This window comes from Drosophila sulfurigaster, chromosome X (genome assembly GCF_023558435.1).
Source record: "Drosophila sulfurigaster albostrigata strain 15112-1811.04 chromosome X, ASM2355843v2, whole genome shotgun sequence".
In the NCBI taxonomy this organism is placed as follows: Eukaryota; Metazoa; Arthropoda; class Insecta; order Diptera; family Drosophilidae; genus Drosophila; species Drosophila sulfurigaster.
Window position 1 is genome coordinate 18,511,703 of NC_084885.1, and position 27,811 is coordinate 18,539,513.

Sequence of the window (27,811 nt, forward strand, 5' to 3'; positions counted from 1 at the left end):
ATGGTAAATTAAAACAGAAAAGATTGCATATCGAAAGTGCAAATATCGGGTGATTTTTTTTATTTTGTATACACTTACCCGACGCTCACCAGCGTGCTGATCAGATTGTCATCATCGTCCTCGTGGCCGTGAGTGCTAATGAAGAGCTCATTCAAACCATTTGAAATATCCTTGGCCAATGCCTGGAACTGTTCACTGTCCTTGTCGTTGTACTCGACGCGGAATGGCTCGGTAAGAGTGAAGCGTGTACGATCTGCAAAATCATTTGATTAGCCAACTCAACAACACGATGAACACCAAAATACTCACAGGTTGCGGTCTCTCCCTCAACGGTGCCGGAGCCGGCTTCATTCTCGTAATCGTCGTAGGGATGCTTTTGGGGCAGCGAACCTTGCTGTTGACGCTTGGCCAGACGTTGCTTCTTATTGATGCCCAATCCCTTCTTCGTGCGCTTCAGTCGCTGCTGATGTTGATGTTGATGCTGTTGCTTTTCGGCTGTGGCAGCATTGTTGCCAAACAGACGATTCAACTCGCGACGCACACGACTGTAGCTCTTCGATAGCCAACTGCTATCAGCGGGCGTATCCTCGATTAGGGGCGCATCGGATTGCACGATATCGATGCCGGACAATGGCGTTTCATCCTCGGTATCAAAGAACAGTTTGTCGCTCTCATCTAGACTTGAGATTTGCTGCAAGCACGCAGTGAAAGAAAACAACAAAATTAATTGAAATTATATAAATAAAATAGTATTCATTACCTACACAGAAGTAAATTAAAATGTTGTAGAATACGCAATTTCGTTAAATTTCAATAAATGACAATTCGTTTTTTAGGCAATTACAGCGTTGCTATACACTAGAGATGGGAAACCGATTAGCGATGACACTTGATTGCAAGATTTGCATCGCATACTTAATTTCAAATATTACCGCTAGATGGCGTTCTTTGTTAGTTTCAGCGCAGCAACTATAGATAGCGCCATTTAATAAATTTCTGCTTATATTTTGTAAATTATACATGGCGAATCCTCAGTCAAAAACTTTTTTAACTAATTTACCAATTTGCGTAATCGATTTATAATTCATTTACTGTTTTACTACCAATTAAAGTTTGCAAATTCAACACACAACATCAAAAAAATGTCCTCACTATGGTTTTGTTCTCTGCTAAGTTCTTGTGCCATACAGTTGAGCATTCACTGTGCCCAACTTTTGCTCTGTTAGCGCCACAATAGTGTTGAAAAGCTCGCGTATAACAGTGTGTTGAATTTCTGATTTCACCACTCTGTTGTGCTGACCAGTTTTTATCGGTTATCAGTTGGAAACATATCAATAATGCGATTTAAGCTCAATTAAACCATAAAAAACGAACAGCTGCATATTGCGGTTTCCGTTATTACTTTTAATGTGTGCCGACATTAATACCAAAAATATAAAAAAAAGCTGAACAATGCATTTCAAACTGTGAATCAATTAAGTCTCAATTTTGACAATTTTTCTTTGATTTTCCCCCCATAGCATTTTCAATAGCTTAAGAATACTTCTTGTTCTGTTGTCGATCAATTTATGACTGGCGTCTTTTATATAGGGCAACAACAACAACAACAACAATACATTTACCGCCTGCATCGAATCGAGACGCTATTTTTAATTGAGAATTGATTTCAAGTGTCAATTTTTTTATGACCATTTACTTAACGCATTGATTTTTGATTTCAGATTTTTGATTCGTGCCTCGGCTGACTTCCCATCTTGAGTATTTTGTTTCCAACTCAAGTGTTCGTTGGCTACGTCATATTTCAATCGTCATTTTCATTCTCAGTGTTGCTGCTGCTGCTGCTTGATAAGTGTCAATGTCCAAGCAACATGGATAGATAGATATGTTGGAACATGCAACATGTGCCCCAGCAAATGAATTGAACTATCTGATCTTTTCTATCTCTCTGCAAGCCATAAAATTCTCCTCGAGTTTCGAAGCTCACTTGTTGTGTAGAGCTTATAGAAAAAGCTTTAAATTTGTCTTCGAAATCCAAAGCTCTCTTAAAAAATGATATTTTTAAAATGTAACTTAAAAAATCAATCACATCTGAAATTGTAAATATTTATTCCAGATTGTAAAAAATGAAGTAAATTAGAGCTTTTATATATGATTAAACGCTTTCTACAAATACAATCTTTTATTTACATTTTTGTTTCTTTTCTAATTTGGCAACGAAGAAGTAGAGCCGCTTTTTTTTATAATATTTTTTAATGCAAAAATATAAAAATTATTTTGAGCGTTACTTTTTACTTTTAGTATCATATAATTTTGAAATAAAACGCTATAATATAAATAACATAAATTTAATAAGCGTTTGCTAAAAGACAACTTTACAATAAAATTTGTCAAATTTTTTTAATTTTTGAGGAAAAACTGTTTAAACAGAATTAGTTCTAACTAAAAAAGGAAACAATTTTTGCAGTTCTAGCAATTAAATAAACACATTAAACAAATGCAACAATTGAATGTCATTTAAAAACAAGGTAATTACATATTTAATTTATAATAATTACAACAGCTAATTATCATAAATCATTTATTTATTATTAGTTATGTAAATATAAACGAAATCGCCGATGTTTATGCAGCGCATGAAAGTGAAGTTTGACTGTAATTCGAGTGAATAGCTTTAACCTATCTATTATTTAATGTTTCCTCCCTCTATGCGTTTCTTTCTGTCTCTCTGTTTGCCTGAGAATTTGTGAAATGTGGGCCAAATGTGCATTGTACTGCACCCCGCCTGTCCTCCCTCTCCCTTCCTCACCATGCATTCATTGATAAACGACGATAAGAATTCTCGATAAAGCGCGTCGTGTCTTGAACAGGTGGCGATATCTTTAACTGTCCAGATGAAGAGTGAAAGAGTGGGAAGTGTGGAGTGGGGACGGGGGAAGCGCACATTTTCATGTTATCGCATGCCGCGTTTTCGAGCTGCATTCGTCAAATTGTCAATGCGATCTTTGTGGTGGAAATTCTCAGGCAGCAAAAAAACAAAAAATATGTGAAAAGGAAAAGCCAAAGCGGAAACAACAACACCACAAAATTCTGCTGAAATTTATCAATCAAAAAAAGAATCAAAATCAAAAACAAAAACAAAACTGAAGCAAAACAACAGAAAGGCAAAGCGAGGCAAGAGAAACGTTCTGTAAAACCAGCAACAACAAAAGTTGAACAAACTTTTTCTCATGCCCCACGTTGCTGTTGTTGTTGTTGTTGTCATTTTGTTTGTCTGCCTGGTGGTTTGCCTTTAATATTGTCTACTCCGTGTCTGCGACATTGTCTGGGCCCCAAAAAAAAAACACAGAGCGAGAGCGAGAGCGAGAGAGATGAAGTGCTGACAGCCAGGGAAGCGGAAGTAAGTGCGATATCGATGTCACTGTTTAAGTGGAGAGCGGTGGAGGAAGAGTCTGAAGTCAGGAGCTGGCTTATAAAACTGCATAGTCACGTGTCGCATCCTTAAACTTTTCCGTTTGCCGCTGTTGCTCTTATTATGTGTCTTCGCTATTTTTGGGCGTGATTTTTCGGTGGAAAGCGTCTGCGGCAGACAGACAGCGACTTGTGACAGCCAATGCACACACATACGAGTGCCTTAGAGAAAACTAACTGATCAAGAGCTAACTTGATCTCAACTCAATCATTATTCATATGCGAAATTGTATACTTTATTGGTCTGCCTGACAATCTGGTATATTTTGTATTTTGTAGTTTATTTGTTTATTAATTTGGTATATTTTTAGATTATGGTTTTATTGAAATTGGGTATCTCATAGTCGAGCATACTCTAGTTCCTTAAATGGGCCAACTTGATCTCATCTCTATCATTGTTTCTATGCGAAGTTCTAAACTTTCTTGCTCTGCCTGAAAATCTAGTATATTTTGTATTCAATGGTATATTTTCAATGTAGTACTATATCGGTATACCAAATAAATTTGGTATATTTTGAATGTAGCACTATATCGATATACCGAAGTTTAGCTTTCGAAATAGTTTTGTATTTTTTTGGTATATTAGTTTGGTAATTTTGAGAATACGGTTTTATTGAAAATGGGTATCGTGTATCTTTGGCTGATAATCTGGTATATTTTGTACTCTTTGGTATATTTTGAATGCAGTAGTATATTGCCTTTCTCAACTAATTTTAATATATTTAAAAGCAAATATTGATGAGTTTTCGTTACAAGATTCAAATCTTAAAACATTTTATCTTCACGCTTTTTACATTTCTTTTTCAGCGTCATATCAACAATAATATCATCACTTAAATATGAAGTGTGGCTAATTATAGAACATGTTTTGCATCAAAAGTCTTACTTGCGAAATATCGCGCAAATGCGTTGATAATGTAGCTGAAAGTCAAACAATTCTCAGAAAAAGAAGTTCAATGTAATTTCCATTTAAAGTTTACACTGAAGCGGTGACTAAATCTGCTGCGTGATATTTACATTAGCGAGAAATGTGTAAGATAGACGTTTAAGACTAACACATCTATCTTCTGGCTTGGCAACTCTGTCGACTGTTTCGTTTGATAAATCAATTGCCTAGAAGGACGATGCTCCGGATAATTGACACAGATTTGAATGGAGCCTTGTTTATTTGTTACTGCTGCGAATTTATTTACGGCTATTTTGTGAGAGCGACATTAACCAGTGGCTGTCAAATTGTGCAGCCCACGCAGTGTACTGTATGAGTTATTAAACGCAATATTACGCATACGCCGTGTTGAGCAAGCAAAAACAACACGCAACACACGAATAATGCAAAGCAGAGAATGTGCTAAATATTTGCGTGAGCAATTATTTAACATCCTTGAACCATTTGGCAGATTTATGAAAATGCAAAAAGAGAATGAATGAATAAGATGCTGCTTCTGCTTTTGCTTCTGCTGCTGTTGCACTTGTTGCACGTTCGATTCGCAAAAAACAGTCGCCAAGGTCACTGCAGGCATTGTCATCCAACTTTCTCTCATCCTTTCTCTCACTCTCTCTGTCTATCGCTCTCTGTCTTTCGCTCTTTCACCTGTGCTTTGACTCATGCTCGAGCTGCGTGCGCGTTCATTGAACCCAATGCAAAACCAAACCAAAATAGACAATGCCAAAAAGCAATGCAAACAAATTCAAATCGAACCACAAACAAAAATGCATTGAGCGACTTTCCGGCAAATTAGGCCGACCCATAGACGTAGACAATGATTTTTGCTCATTTCCTGCAAATATGTAACTACAAAAAAAACAACCTAAAGAGAAATTCATTTGGATATGTGCTAAAGTGATCGACTTATTGTTACGCTCTTAACTTTTAAGAACTCGAAATTGTTTTTTAAAATAAATATATAAATATATAAAAAATTGTATTTTATATTAAATTTCATATACAATAAATTCTTAATCATAACGAATAAAAATAATATTTAATAAAAGAAAATATATAAAAACAAAAATTAAATTTGTATTTAGAGCAGACTTTTTATATAAGTCCAGTTAGGAAAATAAATTGCCTTCAAACTATATAATTCGAGTAACCCAAAGAATTCCTAACTCTAAATTGAAATACATACTTATGTATATTTTCGAAACATATAAAATTATTTTTGGAGAATTCTTAATTCTTACAATGCATTCTTTACTTATTTGAACTGATTTCTTAATAATGAAATGTATTTTAAGGCAACTTTAAATGTAAAATTTCCTAAAGAATACCTAAAGAAGTTTGTAATGAAATGAAAACAGATTTTCAAACTTCAGATTACCGAAAGCATGATGAGGTCTCAAGTGTGGCATCCCCCAGATAAAAGTTTGTGGCAAACAGGGTATGCGGCATAGCAAAAATTACAGAGGGCGACTTGCAGCGGCTCGCTTGCCCTGTGCTCATAAATTGTGCGGCACATGTGTGTGCTGGCAATTTATTTTCATCTACTCGGCGATGTTTGACTCAATGTGCAAATCAGAAAATCGCTTTTCGCCTAGACAATTGTGCCGGCAATCGATAGCGAATATAGCAGAAAACAAAAAAAAGCAAAAAACTAACTGACTCTGACTGTAAATTTTTGTGGCAGGCCCAAAAAAAAGGAAGAGAATTGCGCTTTCGTTGGCATTGCCTTCGATTGTCGTTGTTGTTGTTGTTGTTGGCCACAATTATAAGTAACTGGCAACTGGGAAAAACATGTGAAAATTTGATTAAAAACTAAAGCTAATTGGCAACTGACAAATGGCAAAAGAGAATTGAGAATTGCTGCGGCAGCAACTCCTGTTCCTTTTCACAGCACGTTGCGCATACGCCGCGTAGTCGGCACCGAGTGGAGGCGTGTGTTTTTTTTTTGTGATACTTATCGTATGCAACCGCATCAAGCACATCAAGTGCAGAAAAAGTATTTGGGTCTTTGGGGCAAGTGCAAAGCAATTGACGCCTCCGAAAAAGATTACGGGCGATTTAAGTGCAGTGCGTCAATCTTCATAAAGCCGACAAGTCTGATAGACCTGGATACAAAATGCACATATATAGATCGGGGCATCTGGGGACCTGGACCTGGGACACGGCAATTGCATTGCTTGATGTGAAATCTCAACAAAAACAATAACAAAAAAACAAAAACAAACTCAGACGCTGCAGGCACAGCAGGAAATATTTAGAGCAGAAAATAAGATGATCCAAGTGTATGTATGTGTGTGTGTGTGTGTGTGTGTGTGTGTGTATTGCAATTTGTTTGGCTTAATTAAACTGTAAATTTTTTGCAATTGCTTTGATTTAATTAGTTTCTCGTTTCGTTTTTGCGCTGTGCGTTCGTTTATTCCGCTCTATTTACAGCTTAAACAATTACAGGGAATGCTGCTCGAGCTTATTTTTACGCTGCCTTATTATTATACTCATATCACATCGTTTGCTAAATTCAATCTAATAGCTCAAAGCAATTACAAAAAACGAAAAAAATAGTTTCTTCTCTTCTCAGATTGCAAGCGACAAACTGAGAATTTAATACGATCAAAGCGGATTTGATATACAGTGGCAAATATTCTAAACATTTGTATTCCTCTTGTCTCAAATTGCAATTGAAATTATGCAGAAAATTTGTAGGTTCAATGCTCTCGCTCAATTTCCAAATGCGATCAACTTTAGTAATCAGATACAGTCGCAGCTTTAAACGCTGATAGCTTTTAATAAATTCCCAGACTAGTTGGCACAGAAACCACAGCGGATAGACTTCATTATATTGTGTGTGTGTGTGTGTGTCTATTTTCAATTATTTTATCCTTTACTTCACTCGTTTCCATTCCAACTGCTTCACTCAGTGTGTGATCTATGCTGTGAACCTTCCTCAGTTTTATTTTCAATGGCAGGAAATTAAATTCCACATTACAAATAGCGCAGCGCTTTACAAATAACCATAAGGTCGTCGTCGTCAGCCACATGGAATAATTCACTCCCACATTCACACATCTTTGTAGTTGACACCTGAGTGCAGAAAGTATTTCTAGCACAATGTGAATGAGTACAAATGCCACAAAGTCAAAGTTCATGCAACAGTCAATTTCAATTTCAATTCCAATTTCTTCAACACAAAACTATTCCATTTCAATCTTTATACCCGCCACCTAGAGGGCAGAAGGGTATTATAACTTTGTGCCTCCAGAAAATGTATGTAACAGGCAGCAAGAGGCGTCTTAGTCCCTATATAGTCGATATAGCTATGATTCCTCGTCTTTGTTGTGATCGGATTGATATATGAAATACTTTTGTATGGGGAAATATGCGTATTTTCTACAGGTCTTAGTAGCTTTGGCTGACAATCTGGTATATTTCGCACTTGATGGTATATTTTGCATGCAGTACTATATCAATATACCAAATATACTACGGGACCCTTTTGGTGTATTTTTCTATGTAGTACTACATCATTGTACCATAAATAGCATATGGTATATTTTTAGTATTTTTGCGATATATTATTATGATATATAATATTTAAAAATTAACACCGCACTGTTTTGTTTTCATTAAAATGAGTAACGGGTATTTCACAGTCGAGCACACTCGACTATATTTTTCACACTTATTTTATATTTATTCATATCAGCATAAAGCTGAATTGTGTGATATGTGTGGCTAAAAATACAGCGGCTTTGGCCATGTGTGTGGATCATTATCTGGCGTCTGATTTCCGGCTTTGGCTCGATAACTACGACTATCGATAAGCGGCCAAGCTGATCGATATGCAGCTGATAAATAAAAATAGCGATTGAAGGTCGTGTTGAGTTTTCGCTGTCAGTTGCCAGCTGTCAGTTGATAAATCTGTGTGTGGCACAGTCGGGATATATCAAGTCATAACACAGTATGCAACTCATTTAAATGTGTTTCTGGCATGAGTTGCCCTTAGAGCACGTCCTTGGCCACAAAGAAAAAAAAACAGCAGAAAAGAAAAGAAGGAAGCAAGAAATGCCAGCACGCTCGTCGACTGTTGATCCTGGCGCTTTGATGTTACACAAAGTCGTCGCATCAGATTTTTACAACTTTTTTTCTCGTTGTATTTTTTTTTGGTGGTGGTGGTTGTGAAGAGCGGAGACATTGACGTCGTTGTTTTGGCCGTGCCACTTGCGGCAAGTTGAGCATGCCGCTCACGTTTTGGCAATTTCTCATAAAACAAACGACCATTAACGCCTTTAAGTTGTCGGCTGACTTTTGACGTGGCCCTTTGCCCTCATGGGTGGGTGTCACTTTGTTCGTGCCTCATATTAAGTTGTCAGTTTTGTGGCATTCCCCACACACTCACTCACACACACTTACATACACACACACACAGTTGCAAGTTGAGCTAGTCGCTTTTGATCAACTAAGCCACGTTTAATGGCCAAATTTGCCGCCTGCTGACCAGTTGCATAGTGTGTGTGTGCAACATTGTAGCTACTTGCCACACTTACATACTTGCCACACAAACTATTGACTGATATGCATATGCGAAACTGTGGAGAATCGCAGCACACACAAAAGAACAAAAACAACAAAAAAAAGCCCTCTTACAACAAAGCCAATTTGCGTGCGTAATTTGTGGCACTTAGACGCTACGTGCCGCACGGTCTGATGCTGCCACGGCTGCTGTTGCTACTGCTGCTTGCCACCTGGTGGCAGCCAAACGCTTGCGTTGTCATTTGTCTGCATTAAGCAGTTTGAGTTTGAGTGTGAGGTCGGGCAGGCAGGCAAAACAACCAATTTGTAATTGAGCATTAGATGCTTGACCTGCCCATCTCTCCCACTCTCTATCTCTCTCTCTCTCTCTCGCCCCTTCTCTCTCTCTTTTTCGCTATCTCGCTTCATCGCCTACTGGCAATTGTGCGTAATTAATGTGGTCAATTAGCTTACAATTTGCCACAAATTGTCGATAGAAAAGAAAGCGTCTGCTTGCCAAGTATTTTGCATTACATCAGCCAGGGGCAAGTGTCATGTCTGTTCCCCCCTCTGCCCCTTCTGACCCCTACCCTAGATGTTCCCAGTTAATTAAGTGCCATAAAAATATAAAGTAAATGGAAGTTAAACTTTCAACTACAAAGTTGATCGCAGTATATAAAGTATTTAAACTGTTGCGCTACACGCAATTCACGAATCTTAAAATCGCTTTGCACGTTTTTGTGACTTGTCATTTAATTGTTATGACGAATATGAAGAATGAGTAGAGAGAGAAAGATGATTGTGAATACTCATCATATTCACACTCGCACACTTTATATATGCTTTTCATTCTACCCATTTTCGACTTGTTTTGAAATTCTTCCAGTTGGTTTTTCGCGGTATTTTGCGCACTTTATCGTTGCAAAGTTTTATGTGTGCGGTTTTAATGTTTTTCTTTTTTCTTTTCCTTGCCCGCACACACTTTTTCAAGTGTTGTTGCCAGAGTATATTTTGTAATACTCGTAATCGTATTGTCGGTGCTCATCATTTCATCGCTGTGTTTTTGTATTTGGACTTTTTATGCGTGTTTCGCGGTTTCGGTCATTTTATGGCAGCTGCTCAGCATATTCGCCACGTGTCTGTGTGAGTGTGAGTATGAGTGTGTGTGATTGCTATTAATTTTACATTCTTAAATATGTAGTTCGAGCATGCAACACACACATATTTATAGAAATGACTTCAGATGCGCCTCAACTGCAGTTTGCAGCCAGTTGGCAGCACTCAACAGTAAGAAGAAGCACACACAAGAGCGAATGCAACTAAAAGTATGCAACAGTTGACGTTGCTGCACTGTTTGTGAATTAACTCATTAATTTTTCTCATTCATTTTCAACATTAAAATGTTGAAATATTTTTTCAGATTTTTTTTCTAGCAAATTCAACACATTTATAGCTGCAGACCGATAAACTTTCAAGGCTTATGGGAATAAATATTCTACACCAATTAACAACATTTATGTGGAGCAAACTTTCGATAAAGTAAAAAAAAAAAAAATGATTATAAGAATGAGAATAGAAAATTTTAGACTTGCGTCATGTCAAGGGGTTAAATGTTTACAAAATTAAGAACATATTGATTTAACGATAATTGTCTCTCTTTCGTCGTGATCAACACGAAATTTTGTAGTTTTACGATCATCATCATCATCGTCATCGTTAAGCAACGAATTCAACTTTGTGTAATTCATTCATTGCTCTTGATTGTGAATCAACTTCAGATTTCAGCTTCCAAATTTGGCGCAATTTGTCGATGGAATGTGTTGTTGTTGTTTATTTATTTATTTTTCTTTATGATTTATTTTGTCAATCATTATTTGTTTAAATGAAAACGAATTGTTATTTGAGGCTAGGCAAATTCATCAACGCAACTTCAAATTTCGTTGCCCCCTTCAAATGTTTTTTTCCCAGTTTTTTTTTTGCCTCGCTTTCTTGTTGAGTTTTATAACTGATTATGAAAGGCTGTTCAACTGTGTGTGAGTGAGTGAGGTAGGTATGTGTGTATGTGTGTGTGTGTGTGTGTGTGTGTGCGTGAATTGCCCGTTGGCCGCATTTTGGTCTTGAGGAACAGAATTCAATGACTTGAACTTCTATAAAAAGCATTTACGCAATTTCTGCTACAACAGCACTTGTTGCTATTTCTCTTGTTGTTGCTGTTGTTATTGCTGTGGTTGTTGCTGCTGTGCGTTTTTATTACACATTGTTGGTGGGGTGCTATATTGCTGCTGAAGTTATTGTTGTTGTTGTTGTTGTTATTTATAGCCAAACAGCCGGCTGATAAGCAACACAACCCATAGACCGCGTGCTTCTCATTATGTCTGCCACGATTTCTGCAGTTTAAGGAAATTGATTCAACATTGTGAACGAAATACATTGTATTTTAGCACAACTGTCGCTCAAATACAATACAAGCAAATCAAAATATACATATTATAACATAAATATAAATATTATGTATTCTTATATATTATAAAACATGCTTTACTAACATTTTGTAAGTTAATTTGTATTGCATTTATTATTTAATTTATTTCTGCAGCTTAAATGGAGATCATGGCAAATTACATTAAGAATATATTACACAATAATTTTTGCTCTTCTAATTTACTTAAAAAGTAAAAAAAAGACAGCGCAACATTTTTGTAATTTTCTTGAAAACGAACAATTGCCCAAAATTAATCATAGCACCAATTATAGAGCTAACCAAGAGCTATAAGTTTCAATTTTTACAAAATTAAAATAATGTTTTGGCACATGTTTTTTTTCAGTTTGAATACAAATGTCGAATTCGATATCAGAGAATTACCCATATTATTTTCATATCTTATTAAAAAACGCAATTAATATGCTTATAATTTACTTTTTGCCATTTTCGAAAGGAGCAAAGGAGTGAAAAATGTAATTCACTTAATGTTCCATTTGAATTCGTCTTAATTTCGTTTATTGATTGACCGAATTTTGCTTGCTAAATTAATGATTTTAGAGTCTGCTGCTTGTCTTGAACTCATAATGAGGCGTCACAAGTGGCAAGTCGGGCTTTGTTATTTATCTTTTTGGGTATTTTGCGACCGCTGAGACCTTTGTTGTGTGGCAAGCGTCCTGCGTGCTGTAATCTGAGCTCAATTAGTTGCAATCTCAGTTCCATGGCCAAAATCCAAGCAGCAACAGAGTTTTGAACAACATTTTTGGCTTCCAGTTGGCGCGCTTCAAAATTTGCCCAAAAATTTAATTTGACCAACAACAACAACGAATCACAGCAACAATAACAATAGCAACAACAACAACGACTACGAGTAGAAGCAGTGCAGACAAAGTGGCTGTGGAGATGGCTGCTGAGTGTATTTCTGTGGCCACGAGTGTTTCAGTTTTAATTTGTCTAAAGTTTTAGCTACTAAGTTGGCCCAAACACAACCCCTGCAACAGCAACAGCAACAGCAGCATCACATATACATATTTCTATATATATATCTAGTATATGTTGTTCTTGTTATTGTTGTGTGTGTGGCGCAATTAGCAATCTGACCTTTTAACCCTTTTTGCGGCCGCCCATAACGCCAGACAGCGACCTTGTAACCACAGCAACAGCAACAGCGACGAAATGTGAACGAAAAACGGAGCAAGAGATGCCGACAATCAAATTAGAGGAAGGAGGAACAAAAAGGTAAGAGGGGGTCGGGTTGTTTTTTTTTTTTGTGTTTTTGCTTTTGTTTTTGCCACTGTCTCAGACTCATTTCCATTTGTCGTGGCAGGTGCAAAAGGCGTCGTCGTGTTAAGCTGCAAGTCGTGAATTTGTGGCATTTAAATGGCGTTGTGAATTATGCTAAATGACGATGATCAGATCATAACACGATCACACGAGCATAAGGTACAAAGAGCGATAGCCTCGCTTGATAGTCAAAGAGTTGCCAGATCGCTGCAAAAAAATTAAACGACTTGACATTAAGATTAAACTTAAAAAGTCAATTTTAGAGTTGATTGGTAGATCGCTTTCAGCAGACTAAGCAAAACTTTTGGACTCTAAAGAAATGTTTTAAAACTATTTTGTTTTTAAATAACTTTAGAGGCTAAAAATCGAATAAACAATATTATGTTCTTTGTATTGTTTTTTCATTACTTCTTTATTACGCTATTTAGGTGTAAAATGTTTAAATGTTTTTTGTAATATGAAAATTTTTTAGGAAAAACGTAAAAAAGATACATTTTTTAAATATAATGAAAAATGTATTTTTAAAAAATTTATTTTAAAAGAATCCGTTTATTTTACACCTATTTAAGAAATAATATATAAAATAATATTTATAAAAACGAATCTAAAGACTTTACCAACATTGCAGCTAAGCGCAGCCAACTTAATAATGCAGTTCATGGCGTTGCCAGATCACGCTTTTTTTTTAGCACAAAGCGAAACTAATTGCATAAACAAACATGAGTTTGATTGCATTTAAGTGATAAAGCGTTCTGCTTTTCGATTTAAAAATTGATTGAGATATTCTGTTCGTATTTGCAATGTCAAATGTCAACAGCAACTAATTAAGAATTTCGAAGTGGGCAAGCCTTGAATGAAGTGCATGACGAAGAGAATAACATCAGTAAAACTTGATCAGTCACGTCAAAATATTTTCAACTGATTCATTGTGCACGAGAACAAAAACTGAGCAATAGTGGACAAATATTCAATCGATAGAATCATAAATTCACGACTATTGCATTATGTCAGACTTTATTTGTTGATAGACAACTGTGTCAGGGAAATGATTTCGTTTCGATTCTGGGTAAACAATGTGTTACTTATCAAGCGTGAGAGCTTAGTGTGCTCAAGTGCTGGTCGTGCAAAAGTCGTGTCACGCGACCATCTCTGACTATGATTGGTGGCGCAACAGTTGTCAGCGAGGAGAGCAATCGATGACGATGATGTCATAACGCAACGTCCGACCAATATACTATGTCTATGATATCATAGTTCACAATTGTGTTTGTTGCCAGTGCACTTGGCTTAGAAACTGTTGTTGTTGTAGCTTTTGTTGTTGTTGTTGTTGTTGCAATCACGGCGCCGCTGGCGCTAAGTTTATATGCAATTAGCTTTGGCTATGAATCCATATCGACGTTGACTTTAAATTGCCCGAGAGCAAAAAACCGAGAACCGAAGTTTCTCGATTTACCGATTTACCGATCACTGATCAACCATTGATGACGATCATCATCATCATCGACATCATCATCATTACGTTTGTCTGCATTGCACGTTACGACGAACGTCAAGCCTCCATTAATCAAACACAGCCGCAAATCGGCCATCAAGATGTTAACAGCTAAATTATATAGCCATGAAAAAAGCTAAAGTTTTGCAGCCCAAAAAGACAAAATGTTTGAGGCTGGCGCCGGCGGTGTTAGTTCGTTGGTGGTGCCATGGAACCTCCTTCGTCTCCGCCTAACAGTTTCAACTCAGCTGCTGTTGTCGAAGTTGTTGTTGTCGTTGTTGTTGTTGTTGCCACTTGCCGGTGGCCCGATGCAAATCGTAAATGGCAACCGCTCGTCGACGTCGTCGTCGTCATCGTCATCGTTGCCGGTTCAACTTCGTCGACGCAGTCGCCGCATAAAGCGTGTTTAATTGCGTGCAATTTGTTTTAAGCTCGTGCAAAGCTACCAAATCACAAACACACACACACAATCACACATAGACAGATAGGCAGACGTACAGTGCAAACTGGCTACAAGCAATATTTGCCTGCATTTACAATAATGTCATAAATTGCTTGCACAACTTTTATGCTAGCTACGAATTTTACAGTGAAGACTTAAAAGTAGGAAAAAACAGGTGCTGCAAGGCTGTTTAAAGCATAATCGTCGTCCTACAGTGAGGACTCGGCCATTAGAAGAGAAATATGTCACAGCAAACAAGAGTTGCTGCAACTATACTATGACATACATTATAATAAATAATTAAGTGCATAATGAAAGCAATGGAAATTATGATTTCTTTTGAATAGAAAACGTTTTAATGATTTTTTCAGTTCTTTTTTAAGTTAGGAGTCTATTAAAAACAAAATTGTATTTTTGAAACAAAAATTAATAATCTATAAATTTTCTCATTTTTATATATTTTTTTTTTTTAATTTTTGCATTGCCTAAAGTTTTTAGTTTTAAAAATCATAAACATAAATTATTAATTACTACATTTTTAAAATAAAATGTGTATAATAATTATCGTTTTTTTTACATAAAAGTGCTTTTTTACAAAAATTACTCAATGAAAAACAATTCAATTTTCCCGTTACGCTTAAGTAATTTATTTACTGTTTATTTCATTAAAAATAATGTACTTATTTTACATTCCTTTCGTCGCTTTTAAGTAATTAATTTAATTTAGACATCAGAACTCCGATTATTATTTACATTATTTCTGGCATCGAATACTATTATAAGAAGAATATCTGATCGCTGATATTGCGCCTTCCTAGCAGCAGAAAAGTCAGCAGTCGAACGTTTCTTACAATTTCTTCTTAAGGAAGTTCATTCATCTATTTATTCAAATTTAAATGCTCAGTATACAAAAATATTTGAAAAGGGATATTTAAGAGACACTCTAGGCAGTAAACACTGTACTCGCCTGCGAGCATCTGACAAACAAATGTCCAAGTGTCTGGCTGTGGTTGTGACTGCGACTGTTTTGTGTTTGTGTGCGGGGGCGGGTGACAGGGAGGCTTGTAATATGTTACAGCCACTCACAAAAAGCCAGACTGTTTCAACGTATTTATTGTGTGTGTGTGTGTGTGTGTGCATAGATATAGATATATACGATATATGTAAATATGTTTACTATATTTATATGCAATTTTTGTTGGGTTTAGCATTACAGCAACTCATTAGGCACGCACAGACGACGGCGACGACGACGTCGACTACGACGGCGAGTCAGTGGCTTCGTTGTAGGTCAGTCTGCTAACTGATGTCTGTAACTGTGACTGTTCACTGTGACTGCGACTGCGACTGTGACTGCGACTGTGACTGCGACTGTGACTTTGACTAGTTGTCAACGCTGAAGGCGTCACAGACCTAGCTTGTTTTTTATGTTTTGTGTGTGTGTTTATGTTGTTGTTGTTGTTGTTGTTGTTGTTGTGCCTGTGTCTCAACTTTAAACTTAATTACCTGACTGACTGACTGACTGACTGACTGACTAAGTGAGTGAGTGTGAGTAGACAAACACATAGAGTTGCTTGCGAATATGGTCGGAAAGAAGTACGCATAGTTGAGAGTTATTGTTTAACAGCCTCAAAGCCAAAGTGTTATTTTTATATTTTTATTTTCATTTTCATTTTATTTTGTGTGGTCAACTTCCTTATGGGCATTGGCCAAAAGACACAAACAGCGAGTTAGTGAATGTGAGTGCGAGTATGGGTATGAATATGAATTGTACACTCGAACCCAAATGCTTTTAGCAATACGAGTGAGTACTTTGAAATACGATCTCAGTTGAATCAGAGTCAACAAGTTGACTGAACCTTTTCTTTTTTTTTTTTTGCTCTAAAATGTCAACGTACTCCCCAACTATATATACATATATATATATATTCTTGTATAAATGTATAAACATATGTATCTCCGATACACGATAGCATTGCTGGAATATTAATCAACTGATATCGAAGCAATTGAAAGGGAATTCTAATGTGCAATTAACGCCAAAATTTATGCTAATTGCAACATTTGTATGTCACTGGAGATCAGGGCATAAATATTGATTATTTATTATTATTATCGACACAGGAGAATACTCAAACTTCTATCGCAAAAGAACAAAGAACATAGAGACAAAAAAAAAAAAAACAGACAAGCAAAAGATGAAATTACATTGTTTGACCTCAAGACTTACGACAAAAAAAAAAAAAAAAAAAAAATGTCGGCCTCGGTCTCTTGGTGTTGTCGAGCAGTAAAATTACTTGCATATGATTTACACTGATATGAATAACCGAACCAACAACAGCACCGCAATCGATCATACTTATTGTTGTGGATGCTGACAGTTTTTCCTTGTCAAGTCAAGTCAACTCACACACTCAGAGATTGACTGACTGTCCAGCTGTCTGTTTGTCTGTCTGTCTGTCTCGCTGTCTGTCTATCCGGCCAGGGTTTTTGAGGTCAATGCGTGTTGCTCATCATGCACCGTGCTGTGTAAAGTAGTCGAGGAGCCACCGCCACCGCCACCGCCGACAGTTCCAGCAACACAGTAATGGCAACAATATCAATAAATTAAATATTGACGTAGCAAACGCAGTTGGCGCGATTAAGTTATCTAGGAATTGCGACGTCGCTTCGCACGCACCACAAACGACATCATTGCCACAGCGATCCCCAACCTCTGCTCTCCTCTCCTCCCCTCTCCTCCCCTCTCCTCTCCTCTTCGCTTCGCTTCACTTCTCTCCACACCATTCACAACTGTCGGCCTCGGACCCTAACTCGGCTAAGGTAGAGGCGATTTTCACGCGGATTGAGGCTTATCGCTTAACGCTACCTCAACTCAGATATTACCTCATCACAGCTAATCGCATTCGACCAACAAAAAAAACTAAGAAGAGAAAAAACAGTCCAAATCAAATAACAGCAACAACAACAACAACAACGTCAAAAGTGATCATAAAACTCAGCAGTGGAATCAATCAAATTGGCCGAAAGAAAAAAAACACACACATTTCTGGCCCAGCCTACCAAATGAGTTAGACGGCAAAAAGCGAATGCAAAAGGCGTCCAGAACTTAAATAGGAATGCCAATCGACTGACTAATTGACTAACTGACTGACTGACACCATGACTGACCGACACTGTCTCGGCATAGAAGCTGCATAATTAATGGCCATTACGAGAGAACATAAAGCAGCCACACTTCAAGAGCCAGACTTGCGACTCGCGACTCGGACACGAGCAACAACTGAAGACGCGTTTAGTGATTGTTTTTTTTCTTTTTCTGTTTTTTTGGCGACGTGTTTGGCGCACCAAGTGGGCGCAGCATTTTGGTTTCAGTTTCGCTGCGACCAAAGACCCAAACATGCAAAGCACGTTGTCATCATACAAGCTAGCTAAACACGAAGAGACCCAAGAAGTCGCTTACAGTAGGCAAATCGAGATAGTTCAATGCAAATTTCAGCGGAAAAGAATATTACTTTGTCTACCATATGCAAAGGGTTGCTGAATTCGCACCTTCCTAGCAGCGGAAAAGTCAGGCATTAAACGCTTTTATGAAGTTTACGTGTGGTCGCTGAATTCATGCATTCCCAGCAGCGGAAATGTCAGCCATTGAACGTTATTTTGAAAATCCTGTGTGGTCATTGAATTCATGCATTCCAAGCAGCGGAAATGTCAGCCATCGAACGCTTTTAAGAATTTCATGTGTTGTCACTGAATTCGTGCATTCCAAGCAGCCGAAAAGTCAGCCATTGAACACTATTTTGAAAATCATGTGTGGTTTTTGAATTCATGCCTTCCAAGCAGCCGAAAAGTCAGGCATCAAGCGCTTTTATGAAATTCATGTGTGCTCGCTGAATTCATGCCTTCCCAGCAACGGAAAAGTCAGCCATCGAACGCTTTTATGAAATTCATGTGTAGTCGATGAATTCGCGCCTGCCAAGCAGCCGAAAAGTCAGGCATCAACCACTTTGAATGCGAATAACGCATGCACAAAATTCACAAATTATTGTGCACAATAATTTCTGCAGGGCACAGGGCCACAATGTGTTACTTGCATTGTTCTTGCTATTCTTTTTTGTACACAAAACTAACCTCAAAATGCGGTTCATTATGGTGCTTCAAAGAGTAGATGGAGGGGGAGCTAAAAAGCCATACGCTCGAGGCTAAAAAAGGGGGCGAGGAGGCGGGCAACAACTCGAGTGCCAAACAATGGAGAGGCGCCCATCGCCCGCTGCACTCCGGCACCCGAAGTCCGCCCCTGTTTTTAACTGCAGTCTTCGTTGCCGTCAAGTGCAACGTCATCCTGCTTATTAAAGGTATTACACCTACACACAGCACCCACACACACACACACACCGACAACACAACAGACAACAAGTAAACGTAATTACTGGAGGAGCAACTCTCTCTCTGTCTCTGTCGCTCTGTTGCTCTGTCATCGTCTCGCTCTCCGTTCATCGTTGTCGTCTCAGTTGTCAGCGTCCCAAAATCTTTGTAGGCCTCCTTGTCATTGTCACAGAGCGTCTCAGTGACACTCAGTGGGGTGATGACCAGGGCATGAAAGAGGGGGGCGTGGCCTCTTGAGCGGCTTGTTGATTTCTTCAGCGCATTGCTGCACATTTACCCACAACAACGAAACACACCAACAACAACAACAACAGCAACAACGAAAAAAAAAGATGAGTTATTTCTTCTATGTTTCTAACACTTGAACTGCATTAGCGTAAGCTGCGACTGTGACTGCGACTGCAACCGCTGAGTGGCAGCCACCGCAGCCTCCCCTCCCTCTCCGCCCCTTCAGCATGGACTGTAACTAGGTCTCAGCTGATGACTGACTGACTGACTGCCAAACTGTTGTTGGAAGTCCAAAGTTGCAAAACAATTTAACATTTGTTTAGCCCATAAACTGCAAACTCACACAGCATGCACATTTGCTCATTAGCTGTTCATATTTTTCCCCCCTTTTTTTTTGTTTTCTCTCTCATTTTTTTCTTTAACGTCATACATATTTCGAACTGAAGGCCTATGCTACATCATTGTCAGTTATGTAGCCACTATTTATATTAATCATAGTGATAATCTATCGTTAAAATATTTCAAGAGTCAGCTTGACATTTGAAATTGCAAAAAAATAATGTGCAAACCTTCAAATTTTTAGTATGGTAATCTTTAACAAAAATCGTTTCAGAATTCCTATGAAGTGAAATAATAAAGATTGGCTTTACTCAAAAAGAATTGCGTTAAGACTGTAGAATAAAAATATCGAAATATAGTATATCCTTCATTTGCAGTCTTGAGCGGTCTTAAATTTTCAAGAAACAATTAATAAACAAATAATAATATTGTTATTAGTGCCTATGGATTGTGGATCTGCATGTTAATTTCGAAAAGTGATGTCAATATGCAAATGAGGTAAAGAACTTATACAGCAAAGATATTAACACAGCTAAATATCAAGAGACTAATGTCTAAAATCGTTTTGTTATCTGTTGCATTTATAATAAAGAAATAAAGTCATTGTCTAATAAATTTGGTATATAAAGAAACATTTAATATATTATCTATTGCAATTATTATAGGGAAATAATGGCATAGTCTAGTAAATTTGATATATAAAGAAACATTTAATATATTATCTATTGCAATTATCATAGAAAGTTTATTAAATACAAAAAAATGCAATTAAATGTTTTAGAGCTATTATGGTATACGGAAATTTTCAATATTTTAAAAAGTTTTCTCAACATAATGAAGTACCGTCGAAATTCTACTAAAATTATTATATGAAAGTATTACGAGAGTTAAAATATAAAAATATATTAAACCTATGTTCCTTTGATTGAATCTTTAAAAAAAAAATAGAATTGTTGTCATTATTCTATTTATTAACTAATGCATTTCGTATATTGAAATAATTTCAAAGTTCAATAATCAAAAATTTGTATTGTATTATTATTTAAGAAAATGTTTTTCCGAAAACTAAATTGTTGCCATCAAATAAACTAATTACAAACGTTTTGTAAAATCTTTTTAATAAAATAGTACAGCCAAATAAGCTACGTATAAGAAAGTATTATGAGAGATAAATAAATTTAATATGAAAAAACTAAGCTTTATGAAATCTTTTTTATTGAAGACTAAACTACCTGCTTTTGATCAATTAAAATTTATCAAATAATATTTTATTGAAAAGTGTATTTAGGATTCGGCTATGACTTTTACTTTTTGCTCAACTGACTCACAACAAAATGTTGCCTAATGGAGTGGACACCAACACGCGTCAAGGTCAAGTTGTGGCTGCTGTTGATGTTGCGGTTGCTGTTGTTGTGGTAGCTGACCAAAAATAATATATACTTATGTACTATGTGTGTGTACATCAGCGGCGTCGTCGTCGTCGTCAAAAAGTGTTGCTATTTGAAGTTTGTTTGGCGGCACGTTTTAATGTCGCCAGCCACAGCAAAAGCAGCAGCAACTTCGAAACCACAACAACAATGGCAACAACACGGCAAAAGACACAGGAAATAAATCAAGTTTGGCTTTTGTTGAGATGTTGTTGTTGTTGTTGTCGATGATGTTGCTGTTTGCTGTTTGTTGGTGTTGCTCTTGCTGTTGTTTGCTGTTGCTGTTGCTGTCGCCGGTTCGAGCAACAGACGGCGACAAATATTTGCCTTTTGACAGCTAATGGCCACATTTAGTGACCGGCAATTGGCTCAACGCTGCCCAAAGGTGCGTTGAGTGTGTGTGTGTGTGTGAGAGGGTGGGACAGGGACGGGGGACGGACGGACGACCTAGAGATTTAAGGCGTGGCTGGCACTCTTCGAGTGTGGTAGCCGCTGTTCAAGTCAACTCAAGTCAAGTCAAGTCAAGTCCAAGCGTCAAGCTGTCTGTTTAACTTGCTTAAAAAGCCAAAAACAGCTCGAGAGAGACTTACCAATCGATCGCTTATACTATTGACAATATTTGTATGTTTAATGCATATTGACTCGACACATACCTGAAAAGAAGCGTAGAAGAAACAAAACAAGAAACAGTGAGAATTGTGGCAAAAATGTTTTGTTGCTAATTGAATTATTAATGCATAAATCAATGAGAAATGAGCTAACTTCAGCGCCAAACTTGTTTCTCTCTCTCCAAAACAAAGTTGAATATTTTGTCTACCCGCTACCCGTAGGCCAGAAGGGTATATTTAACATAGGAGTCACCTTCTACCCCATAATTTAGGAAATAAATTTTAAATAAACACGACTGGAATCGGGTTTTAGTTGCTTCGGTTGACAATCTGGTATATTTGGTAATCTGTGGTATTTTTTAACGTTATAGTAAATATAAATACCAAATATGGTCTTTCGTATTTTAGTATTTTTTCTGTGTATTACTTTGAATGTTGAAGTATATCAATATACCAATTATAACATTTTGTATTTTAGTATTTTGTCGGTGTACCACTTTGAACGTTAAAGTATAACCATATACTAAAAATGATTTTCGATATTTTTATATTTTTTCGGTATATTACTTCAAATGTACACCGACATACCAAATTTGTTACATTAGTTTAGTATATTTTGAAGAACAATACCGCAATGTTTTGCTTTTATTTTAAATGGATAGCAGGTATCTCACAGTCAAGCTCACTCGATTGTAGATTTCTTACTTGTTTGCGTATAGTTTTCGACTAAAACAACACAAAAAGTATTCAGTTCAACGTGAGCACACAATTAAAAAACCATCAATCAAGCGACTGATTAACAATCGATTACAATTCGGCTGCTGTTTCGCATCCTAGATCATATTCATACATATATGTAGAGTCGATAATTCTCTAGTTTAAAGTCACGCCACTTGTCACTTGATCTCTGCAGATGCAGAGAAAAGTTAATGAACTTGGCTAAAAGTGCTGAGTGGTATTGAGCGTATTGCATATGACACCTTTTTTTTGCCCCTCTCTCTCCCCTCCCACCAGTGTGAATAGCTGAATATATCGGATCGGATCGAATCGGTTCGTCTACTGATCGCATATTTGGACGCTTAGTCAGCGAGCACGAGTCAATTTGAATCGCATTGAATTGAAATCGAATCAAATTGACTCGCTGCCAGTTGAGTTGTGTTGAGTTGCGTGGAGTTGACTTGAATTCACTTCAGTTGAAGTTCAAGTTGTTGTTGTTGTTGTTGCTATTGTTGTTGTTGTAGGGTTCAAGCAACCGAACCAAATAGTTTTTGTTTTTGGCTAAGCAGCACGAAATGTGGCTATTAAATGGCCAAGTGATAAGGCAACTAGTTCCGAAGACAAAAAACGCGTAATCATAAATTGTGGCAACCGTAGCAGCGGCTTCTTCTGCGTCGTTAAACGCTTAATAAGCTAAACCGGTTCACCAAGAAAACAAAACCAACAACAACAACAAACTTCACAGCAGTGGAAAAAACGAAAAATATAAATAAAATTATATATTTAAAACAAAACCAAACGAGCATGCGACTTAATGCATGCAAATGTCACAAATATGCATTAAATTAAGATTCATCAGCGCACCCAAGCCAACCATTTAGCCATCCAACAAATCTGGCCAAATAAATCCAACAAATCTCCGGCCAAGAACGAAACAAGATTAACATTCTCAACTGTTCCGATCAGTCTTACAAAAAAAGCAATCGAAGGCCTAGGTTAGCACTCATTATTCTCTAAATAAATTTACACAATTTTATAAAAAAAAAGAAAATTAACTTAAATGTATATACAAAAAATTTGTATACATTTTTAACAATTTTAAATTCAGCAATTGTATTAAAATCCCCCAAAAAAATTAACTTTTTCTTTGCTTTAATTTTTCTTCAACTTTTAAAATGCAAATAATTCTATAAATCATTTATTTTTTTTAGAAAATGTATATAAGATTTATAATTAGAATACAAATAACATAATTGTATTTTCGCATTTGAAATTATTTTTAATTTAGCTATTCTCTGATAAACATTTTTTTTTAAACTGAAATAATAATTTTATTTTAAACATTACCAAAAAAAATGTTAATAATTATGAGATAATAACATTCATTTTTTTTAGCAACAATTCGAATAATTTTGAATAATCAGCAAAATGTCAACAGATTATATAATTGGTCTTCTTTTTAGTCTATCAAATGTATATAATCTTAAGTTAAAAGATAAAAGAAAACAGTTTATTTTTGCAAATTTTGTCATTCTCAAAAATTATTTTCTTTTAAAAGTTAATATTCTTTTTGTTGTGCATATTTCAAATGTATTTAATCAGACAGGGAATTATTTATTTGAAATGTTATCATTTACTTAGAATTATTTTCTTTAACAAAAATAAAGAATGGAAATTAAAGAAGTTTGCAAAATGAAAGTTTTGTTTTAAAAATTTAATCGTGTGTGTAGTGTGCACAGTTTGGGAAGCACTGGTACGCACTATCAGGTGTTTGGCTGGGTTGTGGCCTATCAGATGCCGCTGAAGCGCGTCATGTTGCCTTTGCTTATCAACTTGGCAACAATGACATGAGCATGAGAAGCAACAACAACCAAGAGCAGCACCAAACTATGCCACACACACATACACACGCACACATGCACACTGTGCTCTATTAGTTAGTTATATCTTATCGGCAATTGACTGGCAATGCTCAACTATGCGCTTTCCTTTCCTACCACTCGAGTACAATATAGAACGCTTTACATTTTTAACTTAATTGATTCGACAACAAGGCAACAATTACAACAAAAAGCAACAACAACAACAACAGCAACTAAACTTGGCTGACTAAGCAAAGGCAAGCAAGTAAAATAACATGACGACAGAGCCTCATAATTAGCTAAATATTTCGGCAAACAAAACAAAAGGCCATTGAAAACTATTAAAGAAATCGAAAAAATTGAAGAAACGACGAAGCTTATTTGTTTATCGATAGCGTTTGTAATGCCTTGAAATATGTTAAATGAAATGAGGGTATTTGAGATTCGTCTTGCGCTTAGTTTACATACATAAATATATGCAATAGGAAATTAATTAATTAGCATAATTATGCATTTATTGCTGCCTCATTTGATTTTTGTTGTGTGGCTTTTATGCTTTGTTTACTAATTAATTGACTGCCAACGTCCAATAGCAATAAATTGCTTAACTATTGCTTTTTATCATTTATATTGTTATTGAGTTTCATTTTCGTTTTCGTTTTTCCAGTTGGCGATGTAAAACGCTTTTGGCAATTAACGCCCCAAAAGTCTTCGGCTTCAATTAATTCAAATTGATGAGCAATTGCCACAAACTGAAGGAGGAGATCTCGCCTCAATTCCCCATCGGGCAGCAGCAGCTTCTCATTCTTTAATTTTGAATTTTTTTTTTAGACAATTTGTAAGCGGCATTGTCATGCTCCAGCTGCGAGTGATGCAACTCCCTTCTCCAGACAGTCGCCAGCATTCCAAAAAAAGTACTTGGATAATCAACCATCTACTCATCAGCCAATATATTGAGTGTTTAATTTCCACGAAAACATATACACACACAAGATTTATGATTATAAATTGGCGCATATTGAAGAGTTGCAGCTGTTGATGTCACCCCAAAATACACAGAAAAAAAACCGCATCTGGTGGCAAAGTCAACACACCCAAAAGTCTCGCTCCCAACCCACAAAAAAAATCCGAAAACAATGATCTGATCTAAAGTCAAAATACAAATATATATATGTATATAGGAAATTTCATAACAGCTGCACTGATCGTTCGTTTGCTGATTGGGATTTATTATGAAGCCCTCCCGAAAGTCAATTTTGAGCAATTGAAACAATTTTGAAAGAAAATTAATCCACAAATGTGTTTTTTTTTGCACCATAATGTAATAAGCTCAACTTGTGATTTATGCCTTGGCGATAGCATCTAAATAAGACATTAAGATTTACATCACTTGATTCTATTTAACATTTTTCATTCAGTTAAATTTTTAATCTTAACTCGGAGATCAGCTTGCGAAGGCTGGTGAGAAACCGTTTATTTTTTTTTTCTGTCGGTTTTTTTTCTATTTTTGGCGACACTTTGTAGACACGTAACTAAATCCAAAACAAACCGAAAAATTTGATTAATATGGAAATAGATAAATGGAGTTCAGATCATGAGAGCTCATGCAAATGGGAAAGCATTAATTACACAGACAAAAAGAAAGAAAAAAAGCGAGACACGATTGCTATCACAAAATTCGATGGAAAAAACTGGAAACGAGCAGGAATTACCAACTAGCTGAAATAGAACCAGTTCAGTTTTAATATTTTATCAACAATTCGAATCAGGAAATCAAGAATTGTCGAAGCAATTCGATAGCCGCCCGACATTGCATACAAAATACACAAAATATACAAAATATAATTAATATCCTCTCTGTATGCCAAGCATCAGTATCAGCATCATCGTCAACATCATCATCATCATTGCCTTCATCATTATTAGTTGGATTGTAATTCAACAATTGAATGCAATTTTCTAAACATTTTTATGATAGCAACTAATGCAAATGTTATTCGTAATGGCATTTTGCTCGCCTTAATGCTTTTTCTCGCTCATTGAAATGTTTATTGTTTTTAGTTTTAGTTTTAGTTTTTGTATCGCTTATTTTTACTTTTTAGTTTCTCAGCTTGTTAATTATATGGGCAGCTGCTGCCGTTGGGTGGCTGTAGATGACACAATACGCTTACAAAGCGAACAGACAAATGGATATATATTTGTTTGAATAGATGAGACACCCACTCATCGCAGTGTCATTTTCTGCATTTTGTAATCACTAAAAGGCAAAAATTGCGACAGTTGGGGAATGGGGAGTGGGGAATGGGGATTCTTCTCTCTTGCTGTCTGTTGTCTTTTTCTATTTTCAACATTTACGCAATGCACAAGTTAAACAATTATTATTCATAAACGTCGACTAACGAATGTGCCAGACAAATATTGTATTACAAAAAACAAAACAAAAAACAAAGAAATGAAAAGATATAGAAAATCAAATTGGTTTACATTTATAACAATGAAAGCCGGCGCCCAGAGTTTATTATTTAGCTGTGTTTAGACTACGATCGAAATCAAATCGAATCGAATTAAATAATAAAGCATTGCAGCAGCATTCCAAGTGTCTGTGTTTAGATATTTGAGACGTTGTTCCTTGACAAAGTGTCGCTCATGCAAATATTTACAGTTTGACAGGCGCAAGGATTGACAAGCGCTGATCGCAAAACTGTAACTAGAACAAATGATTTGTTGCTGCAGATTGTTCATCGCATTTATGAATGCTTGAGTTTGATTGTTGTTGTTGATGTTGTTGTGCCTTGTATCTTGTAGATATTGTATCTTGTATCTGTCGCGGTGACTATTTTTAGATGTTTGCCTCAGACATTTGGCTATTACAAAATGCATACATCAGCTTCTCGCTATGTTGTTTTTGTTGTTGTCAGTTGTTGGACGTTGGCCAGCTGTTTTTTTTTTGTTTCTTGCCCCCGGCTGTTGCCCATGTTGTATTTTAGGCCAGTTTTGGTTGGAAATAAACAAAACAGCGAAGTTGAGAGAAGAGTGCGAAGTAGCAGAAGGGCAACTGGGGGATGACTAATTGTTGATGCGCCCCTCGCATATAGCTACATACATCTAATAAGTGGAATAAATGCCCCCAAAAGGCGGAAGCGCCGGCCTGCCAATTGTTAAAGCCAACACTTTGCACTGCTATCAGCAAGTGGGCGCAGCATATGGAGAAGTGGGCTAAGAGGGAAACGCACTTGCATCTAATAATACATATTTGCTTAAAAGTAATGCACATTCACTCGAAGCGTATAACGTTGCGCTTCTCTCTCTCTCTCTCTTTCGCTGTCTCTCTTTCTGTGTCTGAACTTGAAGCTCAAGTGTCAAACAGTTGGGCAAACGACACAGCAACACAGCAGCAGTCGAGGCAGCAGCAGTCGAGGCAGCAGCAGTCGAGGCAGCAGCAGCAACTGTTGCTCGTGTGCGATTGCAATTGCAAATTGTCAATTTCATGTTTGTTGCCTTGGGCGATTCCAGTGCAAATTGCAAGCGAAGATCGCAAGTTATACACACATCATTTAAGATACATTTAAATATTTTGTGTTGTATCTATGTTCGCACTCGCTCTCTCTCTCTCTTGCTCTTTCTCTTTCA

General features: G+C 36.6%; 1 protein-coding gene across 27 annotated transcripts in view; it reads right to left on the bottom strand.

Moving 5' to 3' along the window:
- Window positions 1–27,811, bottom strand: part of LOC133847934 (basement membrane-specific heparan sulfate proteoglycan core protein) — a 103,322-nt gene that overhangs the window by 71,978 nt on the left and 3,533 nt on the right. For all 27 annotated transcript variants that reach the window (XM_062283237.1, XM_062283235.1, XM_062283246.1 and 24 more), the window contains exons 3-4: window positions 310–691; window positions 79–253 (exon numbers count right to left, since the gene is read on the bottom strand). In XM_062283237.1, coding sequence (XP_062139221.1) covers window positions 79–253; window positions 310–691 — 557 coding nt within the window. The remainder of the gene's footprint in view (window positions 1–78; window positions 254–309; window positions 692–27,811) is intronic.